Source organism: Leptidea sinapis, chromosome 24, assembly GCF_905404315.1.
Source record: "Leptidea sinapis chromosome 24, ilLepSina1.1, whole genome shotgun sequence".
Lineage (NCBI taxonomy): Eukaryota > Metazoa > Arthropoda > Insecta > Lepidoptera > Pieridae > Leptidea > Leptidea sinapis.
In genome coordinates this window covers 12,778,334-12,791,769 of record NC_066288.1, presented here as the reverse complement: position 1 = coordinate 12,791,769, position 13,436 = coordinate 12,778,334, and the positions used below count along the sequence as shown (strand labels likewise).

At 33.6% G+C, this 13,436-nt stretch overlaps 1 protein-coding gene across 6 annotated transcripts in view; it reads right to left on the bottom strand.

Moving 5' to 3' along the window:
* The window catches only part of LOC126971831 (guanine nucleotide exchange factor DBS-like), a 186,873-nt gene that overhangs the window by 168,316 nt on the left and 5,121 nt on the right, over nucleotides 1-13,436 (bottom strand). For 3 of the 6 annotated variants that reach the window (XM_050818271.1, XM_050818270.1, XM_050818269.1), the window contains exon 4: nucleotides 6,616-11,981. The exons of 2 other annotated variants lie outside the window; for them this stretch is intronic. In XM_050818271.1, the coding sequence (XP_050674228.1) occupies nucleotides 10,773-11,981 (1,209 nt within the window). In that variant the 3' untranslated portion in view covers nucleotides 6,616-10,772. Of the gene's footprint in view, nucleotides 1-5,245; nucleotides 5,337-6,615; nucleotides 11,982-13,436 lie in introns of those variants that run through there. One more of the 6 variants, XM_050818268.1, reaches the window with a different exon arrangement.

Below are 13,436 nucleotides of genomic sequence, written 5' to 3'. Positions count from 1 at the left end.
CCCTACTTACTACACAATGCGGCGCGCTTGCATTGTGATGCAATCTGCAGTTTGTGACGAAAACTGCCTTGTTCGTTTATAGCCGCGTCGGCTGAGTAAACACCAGTCAGCTGTTCGTTGAAGATTGATGTGATCGCGAATAAAACTATCAACATTTGTGAGATATATAAAATCTGTCAATATTGGTAACTGCAAAATTATTATCTGCCTGCGTTGCAATGTAATAATTGTCGCTGTTATATCGATTGTCTATGACAATAAAACAACAAAACGAGGGTAGCGTGTATTTGACATGACTTTAAGCGAAAATATCTAATCCTTTTATTTATGAAATCATCATATATTTACTTTTCTTTATTAAAAAATATCTTATCCAACTTTTTTTTTTCTTCCTGTCTTTTTGACGTAGCTTGTCACGCACACTAAAGTAATAAATCTGGCTTGTTTTCATTGGTTCTAGCAGCAAGAGGAACTATCAAGACATGTAAATTATCTAAACTTAATTCAATAAAAATATTGCTATCTACATTGAAATATGTGACAAGATCAGAAATAATGAATAAATAAAATAACCAATGAAAATGTTTTATGAAATGGAAGAGTAAACATAACATAATGTGCGTAACGTGATGGTAAGTGGTGAGGGACCCCTAATAAGTTCACCCATCGACAGGTCGATCGCGAGGTCTTTTTGAGTCGACCTCGAGAAAAAATCCGATATAGAACTTTCACAGATTTTGTTTTAGGTAACTTAAATCGGTAATTACGTGCCATCTTATGACAAATATGCTCAGGACAAGCAGATTCAACATCCGAAGTCACTCTTTAGTTAAGTTTAGAACTATAGACACTAGATCGCGTTTGTTTTGTAAGAACCAATGAACTCGCAATTTTGAATAATTATGAGTTTTTTCATCGACATTTTAGAGCAAACCTACACTTACCTTGACTAAAAAATGTATATTATTGTGCGCAAAACTAATATCTATATCATCGTGACACTCTACCTAGACGACAATCCTTCATCACACATACTTGAAGCCTCTTAGAGTCGATCGATCGTAGTCTAACAATTTTGAGGTAGATCGCCAGCAGTTCAAGCTTGAGCACCCCTGCCGTAGGGCATTTTACAGCTAGGTTGCTCTATATTTAGCTCACACCTTCACACATCATTAGACTTCCTTCGACAGGCAGCGGCCACTTCTGCTTAATTTACATCACAGTTTACATTATTTAATATGTGTATATTTTTACGTTAGATAATTTATACGTCTAGATATTCTCTTGCTGTTAGACAACCTCTAAAAACAGGACAGGTTTAATACTTTAGTGTGCGTGAATTGCTCAAAATAAAGGTTAGTTCTACACTCAATTTTTTTTCGACGTTTCCACAGCTGTCATGTTTTCTTACTATCAGGCTTTCCATATCTAGACTTCTATTATTCTAGACTCTTCGCATCGACACCATTGGGCCTGGGACTTCCCTAATCTTTTTATGCCCCGGGGAAGCACAGGGCAAAACTTATAAATCAATAGAGATGGAAACAAGCCAATCAAATCAAAATATGCGATAGGGATATTACGAATGATCGATATCTATATTCTATAACCGGCTGGACCAAGAACCCGTCAAATACGAGTAGTTAATACTATCATTGTTTCCTATAACAATTGGACTGACGTCACTAACTACTGAATTATTGACGATGTTACTCATTACCTATTGTCTCTAGTGAGCTTTAATATCCTATATGCCTTTACCCAGAAACTGAGTGAAATCTATTAGCTATTGTTTTGTTAAATGAACAGGTCCGTGCATAAAATATCTGATAGGTATATCATTAACCAATACTTTATATACTCACGAATAAAATTTTGTTTTACAACTTATGCATAATATTGAAATTTATTTACTTTATTCTCTTCCATTGGTTGCGGTTCAGTAGACATGTTTTGAGCCACAAGAGGCTTGTGGTAGGTACCCGAAGTATGTGATACAAATTATTCAGTTGACCAACTAACGACGGGGTGTCGATGTACGCGCGTATCGTATAAATTCACTCTAATAATTTTTCCCGCACCAATAGAAATCTAACAACATACATACAATCGAATTGAGAACCTCTTGTTTACAAAGTCGATTGAAAATTAGTGTTTCTTTTAACAGACTAAAATACATCATCATTATAAAACAGGATTTAGAAACCTTAACATTTATCGCACTATCTTTATTATATACTTAGTTTTAAATCTTTTCCCCCTTATTCATAATGGTCCGCTAAGTTTAAACAGCCGCTAAGGAGTGTTTTTTCTCATTCTGACTTAGGTCAATAGAAGAAGACAGAGTGAGAATTAGCAATGCTTTAAGTTAGCAGACTATTATGAATAAGGTGGTTTGTCTTTAAATGTCGTCCAGCTACTAACAAAGAGGATATAAATACTGCTTAATAAGAGGCCTAAATAAAATTGAAATTTAGTTTAGTACGAAACTTGCTGCGAGATTTGCCATAAGTTTGAAATAGTAATTATTACAATATGGCGAAGATGTACAATCCGGTTAAGTTTGAAAGCGAACAGTTGCTTAAAACGTAGTGGATTTCGGCTATCTCCGTATTTTACAAAATTATAGCCGTCATCTGTCAATCTATCAATGACTGCATACTCCATACAATCGATTGAATAGCTTCTTTCTTAAGGTCACCTTAGAAAGGATTGGTCTACCTAAGAACAATAGCTTTTTTATTACGACAACTATTAGATGCTTGTGTGCGTGGCATCTTGACACTCAATGGCATCTTTCAAATATTGTAACATACGCTTCGTGTTATTTTACATTAAAATTAATAAAATACAAAATACTTACTGATTATATGTCATCCCAATGTCTTTTTTTTGTAGTATTATTTTTACAAAGCTTTACTACGCAACCTGGCATTTTAATTTCATTTATTAGCAAAGTTTAACGGAACATATGGCATGTAAACGTCACACATTGTTCGAGACTGGCTCGAGTACACCTATTTTTGCGACTACGCCTGCGGTATCCAGAAACCAATCCTTAATCTAAGGCAGTTACATAAAAAACGTACCAGAAAACCGTTTTTAGCAACAAGTTTAAATTAAAAGATAGTACATATTGTTAGCGGTATTTTGAATCAATAACAGACTTCTGTTTGGCTGTTATACGGTTATTTACTATAGGCACTTACATACCTAAGTAAACCTACATCAGATCAAAATGTCACACGATTTTTGAAGTGAAACTTCTTTGCGCGCATGAGGTTAACATTTTTACGGATGAAACACAATAAAGTGATACAAAATATGGGAGGTTTTTGTTCAAGAAGAGAGAGAGGGCGATTGATACCGATTGAGAGAGAGTGAGAAAGGGCGAACGTAGCATGAAACACATAGCACCGCTAGTAAGTAGAACATCTTACCCCCTAGCGTTGTATCGTGCAGGATTAGAGCGCGGCCACAATTAAGTAGGATAAAAAAAAGAAACATAAAACATTATTTTAGAGATAAGAATAGTATGAATATAATAAACGAGATTTAAAAATTAGTTTGCCAAAGAAGTTTCACTTCTGAAATATTGTGTACTTTGTAGGCACGCAATTTTTTTTCTTCAGTGGAGTTAAAAAGATTCTATAGCTATAGGACAATAAAAGAAAATAGGTATATTTTTTAAAGCTTGAAACAAAAATTTAGAATCTACCCTGTTCGAAACCAGGTATCCTCTACTTTTTCCTGAAAATGTTGGCAACCCTAGCTGTCGCCTGTCTGTATAATAATATTATAATCTTGCCCCAGCGAAATGTTGGCTATTTGAGTTTTTCAACGAAAGCATCGAAACGATTATAGTAAATAGAAAAAATGATGGTAAAAACAAACATAAGTTTCTAAACCTACTTTAAATGCATTAGTTTATATGATAAGCATTCGATAAAGGTCGCGGATCTTGATTTCACATGGATTTGTAATGCTAAGATAAACTAAGGCTGAGATCTATTGAGCGTAGTTAGACTTTGCTCAGACTTTATCTTCGTGAGTTAGCTGAGTGTAAGTTTTCGTTTTTAAAGACATTTGAGAGCTGAAATTGTACTGATCCTAAGTCAATAATCTGAAGCTGTCCCAATATACCCGATAAGTCATTCTTATCATTTATATTGGGACGTGAATTGCTATTTCCATACAAACTTCTATCGCTGGTAAGGTCCTATTGACAGACAGCGTGTACGGATAAGGCGAGTTACCGTCGATAAGTTTATTGGGACAGAAAAGTCAACGATAGTTACGATTTTTATCTCAAGTAAGAGATACACTGTAGGTATATTGGGAACGGCCATAAGACAGCCAAATGCAAAAGTTAAGTTCGCGATAAGGCCTTTTTCAATAACGTATCTCTAGTTACGGATATACTATTGTCACCGTTTAATGACAAGATCTTATCTATCCATAGTTATGTCCAATATAGTTATAGTCCAATGCTATCTGTCAATAAGTTATTGAAACGTAAGTAAGCGTAAAAGGATAGATTTTTCAACCTCTAGTAAGTTAAACTAAGGATAAATAGGTTATTGAAAAAGGCCGTTATAGTACATCATCCAAGTTTTACGTAAGTAAAGTCTGAGCAAAGTCTAGGCACGTTTTATAGATCTTAGCCAACTTAGTCTAGGCGTTCTCACTCCAGAATGGGCAGCTTGTATTTAAAAAGTAGATAGGAATCTCGTTAGGTCATACATATTATTGTTTGTTAACTGAAAACTATAATTGTAATTATAATATGCTCCATAGAAATAAACAGTAGGTAGTCAGTTTCTTGTAAATTCGACGTGTTAATACGCGCAATCAAAACATTAGTTAAAACAATTGTGTTTATATTTGTGGTAGATACAAAATAACTCTATTGCAATAGCTAAATGATTCTTAAATGGCGTTTATAATTTGTCCCGTCTTTCTAGTTCAGCAGTTACATCACAGAGCTTGCTAATTCATAGAAGCTAAAATAAAATCTAACAACGCGTCGAAGATGTTAGACTGTAGCGATCAATCAACATAAAGTCTACTTTAATTATTCAATAGATAAAAATTCCAATTTGTTGAACAATATTGATACAGTTTCGATATAATACCTAATAAGTACATACGTGTTGGTTTCTTTAAGGTAACGTTGAAAATTCACTGTAGTCAATAACTTTGATTTGCGTTATTTTCGTAACTAAATCATACAAAATGCACATACCGCTAATTTGGCGATGCCTGCGATCTGAGCACAACTTCCAAAACTTCATTGGCGAGGTCAAACGATATAACACGACGCGTAAGGCAAGTGGCCGTCGTAAAACTGTCCGATGGAGGATGAAACAATGAGTTTTGTTTACAAATTGGCCGCGCAAAGGCTTTAATGACTTGTGGTCAGTGATATTATGTGCGGGTGCGACGATCGCAATTTGTGAAGCCAACAGCGATCAAGGCAATAAGCGTGGGTGTCTGGTACAAAGTTAAGCGGGACGTACAGAATTGCAATTTATGACAAACTGCACTAACTCATCATTAATATAAAATGGTTCACACGGGTAACACAAATAATATGTACTTAGTAAGCAGTGCTTACTCATCACATTTTAATACAATACATATTATAAATCTGCAACTGTTACATTATGTAGTGCAAAAGGTTGAGTATTTTCCGTCTACTACTTATTGCCTAATTATATTTTATTTTCTCATTTAGAGGAAAAAAATAAAGCACGTAACCTAACCTACCTATCCCCTTTTCATTTACTCTCTGAAATACTAGATTGCTTTACTTCGTACCAATGAATTTCAATAATACAAACACTATTGTTTTTTTTTCATAATATAAAGTCAAATAAACTTAATTCAAATATAATGAATTAGAATTCAAACTAAGTGCTTTTGAATCGTCACTATATCTCTTTTAAATTACTGAATCTACCATATTATTATTTTCGGAAAAAGTACAGCTCGTGAGAAGAACATAGATACACGAAACTCAACGGCCACTCTTATCAAATAATAGAGTATTTTACAATAACTGTAATATACATAGCAAATTAGTTTGTAAGGTGCTGCATCCGTATATATATATTATCCTACTTACACCGCGCATCAGCTGTCCGCGGGATGCATCTCACATTTATCACGGGGAGTGCTCAGAGTAGCTGTTCGGGTTGATACAAGCGGCCGAATACCACCCGCATCACGTTGATGTCTGGCTCTCCACAACTGCGCGTTTTGCAAGAAAGTCTAGCCTCGCACAGCCACTCTATGGAATCAATTACCGGCTGCTGTTTTCCCCAACCGATACGACCTGGGAAAGTTTATCAAAAGAGCATAACACCATCAATGCATCTCTTGACCCCTGGTGTTTGGATGGCCTTGGGCGGTTGCGTCACCACTCCACATCCCGTGAGCCTCTTTGCCTGTGTGTACCCTGTTATATAAACAAATACCTTATTTTCCACTTTTGTGGTGTTTCAATTGTTTATACCTTAAATTGAACATTATTCATTCAAAATATGGTCTGCAATGCTATGCGAGTATTATGTGGCAGGAATTGAATAAATAGGTACCAATCAAAATACACCATTTGTAGCGTAAAAAAGTTTTATTTCTATCACATCATGTCTTCTTACGATTATAAAATTTTGAACGTTACGCCAAATATTTGTTTTAAGGATTCGAAGCAAGTCTATAGACTAACCCCCTTATTCATAATAGTCTGCTAACTTAAAGCATTGCTAATTCTCACTCTGTCTTCTTCTATTGACCTGAGTCAGAATGAGAAAAAACACTCCTAAGCGGCTGTTTAAAGTTAGCGGACCATTATAAATAAGGGGGATACAGTATACAAACATAATTAAATTATTATGTGTATATAACTGTACTTTTTTAATCTGTAACAGGTTCTTTGAGATTCAGATAAGTGTGAGTTATACTAACGCAATGACAGTAATTTTAGAAATGTTAAATAATTATGCTTTTTTTATTTTAAACAAGAAAGTGTCTTTTGATTTCAATAATTAAATAAAATTAATATTAAATACTGAATAGGGTATAATTAAAACTGAATACAGAGCCCTCAACATAATCTAATCTGCACACAACAAACAAGTTGGTAATATATGGACCATCACACACACATATAGCATTATGAAAAAATATTACTTTTTATTTGAAACCAAAATTACATTTTAAAAATCAAGATTGAGCACTTCTAGATTACATAAAGTAATGAATCAACATAACAATGTTATTTCATGTGCATAATAAATCCTAATAAAATGTCAGACTAGAGATGATCTTGCTGTTAGTCGACATATAACAACAGGCATGGTTTATTACTTTAGTGTGCATTACAGCTACGCCTTACACTCGCAATACGTCAGTCACTTTGTTTTAGTGTGTTGCTGAAAATAGAGTCTAACATTTCACCGCTATGTTCACAACCATCTATCTAGACAAATAAATTGTCTAAGAAAATACTGTTTAAACGTAACTAAAATGCTACATCGATTAATAAATGAATGCTCAATTCATTATAAAAAAACACTTACATAATTTATATGTCTAGATATACTGTGACAGCTGTGAAAACTACGAAAAAAATTGAGGTTGACTGTTAACCTCTATTTTGAGCAATGCACATACACTAATGCAAAGTGACACACGTGCACACTTAAGTAACAAAATTGGCCTGTTTTCATCAATTGTCTAGCAGCAAGAGGCTCATTCTAGGTGTATGAATTATCCTAGTTAAAAAATTTCTAGACACTGCTAGATTTGTTGGTTTTACAAATGGACTCCTAAACCGAATGGAACTTTATGATAATCTCATTATTGTCATGATACACCCATCATGTATGCTTCGAATCTTACATAATATTTTTCTTTGTTCTATAAAAATATATCAGGAAGCTTATTTTCTAGGCACATTTCTGTACTTTCTACAATATTAATGATATTGTTTTAGTTACAGGAATACACACATATAATCACAAAATGTTTCAAACATAAATTATAACATGATATAATAATATACTCCTCCTGGTATTCTCTAAGACTACTTCATGATAAGTGCTACCATTGATTGTCATTTTCATTAAATTTTGGTAGGTACCTTCTCATTGAGTTAATGAAAATAAAATAAATTACTAACTTGCTTAACTAATTAATAACTCGTGTGATGATCTATTCAGATTTAAATTAATTTACTTAACGAATTATTAGTTCATAATTCGAATCCTGGTAGGTGCAAGGATTTATATGATGAATATGGAAGTTTGTTTCCAAGTCATGGATGTTTAAATGTATGTTTATATGAATTTATGTATATTTAAGTAAATATACTATATTAAATATATCATTGTCTTGTAACCCATAACACAGGCTATATATGCTTAACTTGGGGCAAGATAATTTGTGTAAAAAGTGTGTCAATATATAATTGCTTTGATTTTCATAATTGGTTGGAAACCTCATGGCATCTGATGAAGCATTCTTAGGCCATTACATGACCCAGCTGTCACTTCCAAAAATAACAGAATACCAGGTGGAGTATATTATTATACCATGAATTACAGTACTTTACTAGATCCTTTAGCAGATAATAAGGTTATTGAGTTAAGAGCAAACAAATATCACACAAACAATTACACTTTATTGATATCTAGTATCAAATTCATATATATTTGATAGTTTTCATTGCAGTCTGGTTCACAAGGCAACCAATTGTTTATTTCAAAAATTGACAAAATACTTGTATTGTAGTTATCTTGCTTTATTATCACATTATATTTGGTTGATAAAAAAGATATCTTAGACCAGAGGTGCTCAAACGGTCGATCGCGAGTGCTTTTTGAGTCGATCTCGAGAAAAAAATCCGGTATAGTAAACTAAAATCGGTAACTACGTACCATCTTATGAAAAGTATGCTCAGGACATTGTGTCACGCTTTAACATCCAAAGTCACTCTTTAGTTAAGCTTAGAACTTTATAACGCGTTTGTTTTGTAAGAACCATTAACCTCGCAATTTTGAATAATAATTGAGTTTTTTCATTGACATTTAAGAGCAGACCTACACTTAACTTGACTAGGAAAATGCATATTTTGCGCAAAACTAATATCTATGTCATCATGACACTATCTAGACGACAATCCTTCATCACACATACTTGAAGCCTCTCAGAGCCGATCGATTGTAGTCTAACAATTTTGAGGTAGATCGCCAGCAGTTCAAGCTTGAGCACCCCAGTCTTAGACTAATAAAAAAGAACAATATGGAATTCAAGCCACAGTTCCTACAATTCAAATGAGAAAATTTATAAGCATTTATGAAGTTCTCTTAAATTGGTGAAGAACCTCTTGTTGACTATTATTGTAATATCAAGCAGTTATGTTCCTATAACCAAAATTGTCTTACCATTATTTGCCTCACTTTCTTGGGTCAAGTATCCATTTTGTTTTTTTTTTATTAGCATATGGATTATATATTATAATAATTGATAATATTAGGCTTGTATAGAAGCTAGAAATTACAGGAAAACAATATAATATGTATTTCATTAATTACATAAAACAATATAACCAAACATACACCAGACAATATATCATCACTAATTTGATATTTTTGTCGACATTACTGTTGCGTATATCTGAATATGCAAATCACATTTAGTTAAATTATTATTTTTCTAATTAAAAGTGACCAGAATAACTATAACAATATAATCATTAATTGCTGAAAATATCTCGCCATAGCTTGTAAAAATTGTGATGATCAAATTCATTTAAGTTAAATAATATTGGTTAGATACAAACAACATAATACAACTTAATATAAAACACAAGACACGGCACACTTATACCGATAATTCATTAAAATATGTTGATAAAACAGGCAGTTTGACTGTGACTTGTAAGTATAACTTTAAAACCAATTGCACAATATTTTGTGGTTTAAAGAAAACAAATAAAGCCATATTTTTTTCAAAAGTAACATTCTTTAGCAGCATTTAACTGGATATTCAAGGAGATTCGAGGCAAAACTATTTTTTTTATGACAGTAAGGTACAAGACGAGCAGGACCATCAGCTGATGGTAATTAATATGCCCTGCCCATCACAATGCAGTAGTGTCGATTGTTGAAGAACCCAAAAATTCTGAGTAGTTCTACAATATGTGCTTGTCACCTTGAGACATATGATGTTGTGTAATTTGCCCAGTAATTAGACTAACCATGGCTGCCTACAGACTGAAACACAAAAATGCTTACACAAATACACATTACTGCTTCACAACAGAAAAAGGTGCCTTTGTGGTATCCATAATCTAGCTGGGTTCTTGCGCAAAGGAGCCCCCCAGTAATGAACATTTTGATGTAATTAGAAATGACTTTTTGACACATTTGCCCGCTCCTTAAAGCATGGTTAATATCCATATTATGCTGTAAATAGTGTTCAAAACCATGATAGTTTAAATTTTGGCCTGCCCATTCTAATAAACTTAAAATTAAAACTACATACATAGCTACTGCTAAATTGTTTGTGTAAATATGATTAAAATTATCTTACACATAGACTTATTTATCCCACTTCCAATCAATACTGAAATGGTATAAGTATCATCACTAACTTATTGCCAAGTTACGTTTTTTTATACTGAAGCACCAACTTGATCACTTATATGATTAAGTTTTGTGTTCTTCATTTGTTGATGTTTCCACTGATATTAATATATTGTCCTGTCAATGTTGTCTGTACCAAGTGCCCTGTACTCGCGTTTGGAAATGTGAAACCGGAGTGACTATGTATGCTTGTTGCGGTTGCTGTACAACAGCTAGAGGTATTACTTGCTGTGCCATTTCCACCGGTTGGCCGTTGTCCTCGGAAACACCAAGTGACTGAACACAGTGTTGCTGAGTTACTTGTTGGACACCTTGTTGGGTTAATACTTGTTGGTGTTGACTAACTTGTGGGACAAGCATTTGTTGCTGCATCGATTGTTGTTGAGGTTGTTGCTGGTGTATCACAACATGTGGTTGATTTTGTAATTGCTGATGCTGCACTTGCACTTGCTGCACTTGTTGTTGTTGCTGCTGCTGTTGTTGTTGTTGTTGGTGTTGCTGCACTTGTTGTTGTTGCTGTGCTTGCTGTTGAGCTTGATGCTCCCGTTCCTGATCTTCCTTCTTCTTTGCCTCCATAGCTGCCTTCTTAGCATCTGCTTTATCTTTTTCTTGTTGCAACCTAACAGGATCTTTATTCTTATCATACGACATACATTTACCACTTCTAAATGGTACCATATCCTTAGGCAACTCCTGTTTTTTTGTTGCAAATCTGACATGTGGAAACTGGTCTTTCATAAATGCTCTAAAAGTTGAGTAACCCATTAGCTTCACACCAGGTTCTAAGATTTCCCCATACTCTTTATAAGCTTCAAACAAATGCTTTCTAGAATCTCCTTGGATAATAACAGCTTTACTACCTTTTTTCCCGCTTTCAGCTGATGGCTGAACATCTTTTGGTGAGCTTGCATGTTGCTTTAGGTATTCTTTTAAGAAATTTGTTGCATGTTTGTAAATATCAAGTGTAAATGTATTGTATGGTTTCTTACCAACATTCCCGTGTATTCGAGGTGCAACTCCGTGTGTCATTACATGCTGCCTAATTCGCTTAAGTTGGTAGTGGGTAACGTTTTCAAGATATAAAAATGCTTCTAAGCAGACTTTACGCCCTTGATAAACATAACATGCCCTTAACCTCCTCCTGACCTTATGGCGTGATGTTTCAGCTGGGTTTGCTAAGCTTGCCATAGTGATGCCCATCAAATACATATCATGTTCACTTTTAGTTAACTCCGCAATATTGAGACGGTGACGATAAACAGCCTCTGGGTTCAAACCTCGATAGCAATTGTCTTTACACTCACAGCCTCTCATCAGTCTTTCATTAACCTGCAATACCATAAAAGAATCATTAGGTCTGTGGTTTATAATATGAATATAAAGTTATCAAAGATCTCAACCCGTGGATAATGATGTGGGTTTTCACTAGAAATTTATTTAACACTGTAACTTTGCAATCGTAAAATGTATTGTGTGAACTGTTTGATATCCCAAAGAAATAAAATAAATAAAATTATCAAATATTCATTTGTAGTTTCTTTCTCAAAAGCTAACATTAAAGTAACTTATAATATAATAAAAAGAAATACTATGCAAAATGTGTCATTAAATCTACTGATCTTCTAATGTTATTTGTAAGTGGTAGTAGTACTAAATTCCAGCCAAAATAAAAAAAAGAAAATGGTAATAATTAAGATGGACTTTGATTCAATATTTAACCTCCTTTCTTATGCTAAGGTTTATTTCTAATAATTCATTCAGTATTCCAATTCATCATAAAATGTGGAAGATTTGTTTTAGGTGTATACACCTACTTCACCACAGTAGCCACATTGAACAGGGTAATGTTTCAATTTAATGGCTAGGATTTTTTCTTTGAATCACAACATTTCATAAAAATTATTGAATGTCAGTTTGTAATCCAGATATTACTACTGCCTTATTATGCTAGGTGCAGCATATATACTATGAATTGCAGCATATATATAACAATAGCAACAGTGCTATGAATTGAAATTATAAGGTATTTGTTTGTAACCCTCATGATCTTGTTGGAGGATGAATACTTAATCAATATGTATGTTTTAGCTTGTAGTTCTACTAGCAGTATTATAGTTAAATCTAAAAGATTAACATGAGTATTGCCACCTAAGAAAAAGATTGTGACAATAGTTGTATTATTAAAGAACAACTTAAGCACAAGATAACATAAAATATCTGCTGTTGAAGGTCATTTTTGCTATATATCTGGTGGTACAGAGAGGAAGATCTTTGAACTCACACCATCAGTTATTATTAACACTGCCCAATCTCAAGACTAAGCTTATCATAGAGCAATCATGTTCTATCTAGATACATATTCTTACAATTCAAACCATAGATTTAAAAATATACTAGCTTATAGAGAACCTAACAGCCATAACAATTTTGATTTGTTAATGTGTGTGAAACATATTGTGTATACATCTATATTTATATTTCCTCTTCCCGTACTGGTGAGTTCTTATGATGTGTTTGTTGTTTCCTTGTAATAATAAATAAATAAGTTTCACACACTAGTGGTTTTAAATTCAAAATGCTAAGCTAATCTCAAGTCTTGCTGACTGTGTACAAACCTTCAAACAAAACCAGATTTGCTTAACTTTTCTATCTTTCTGTATTTCCGTCAGAGTTGTTCTCTCTTGAACACCGAGTTGGTCTATATGCTAGTATATAGTAAGTCTATAATTCAAACAGTCACCATGGCACTGAGATGGGACAGAGTGAGTACTATATGTCTCAAAA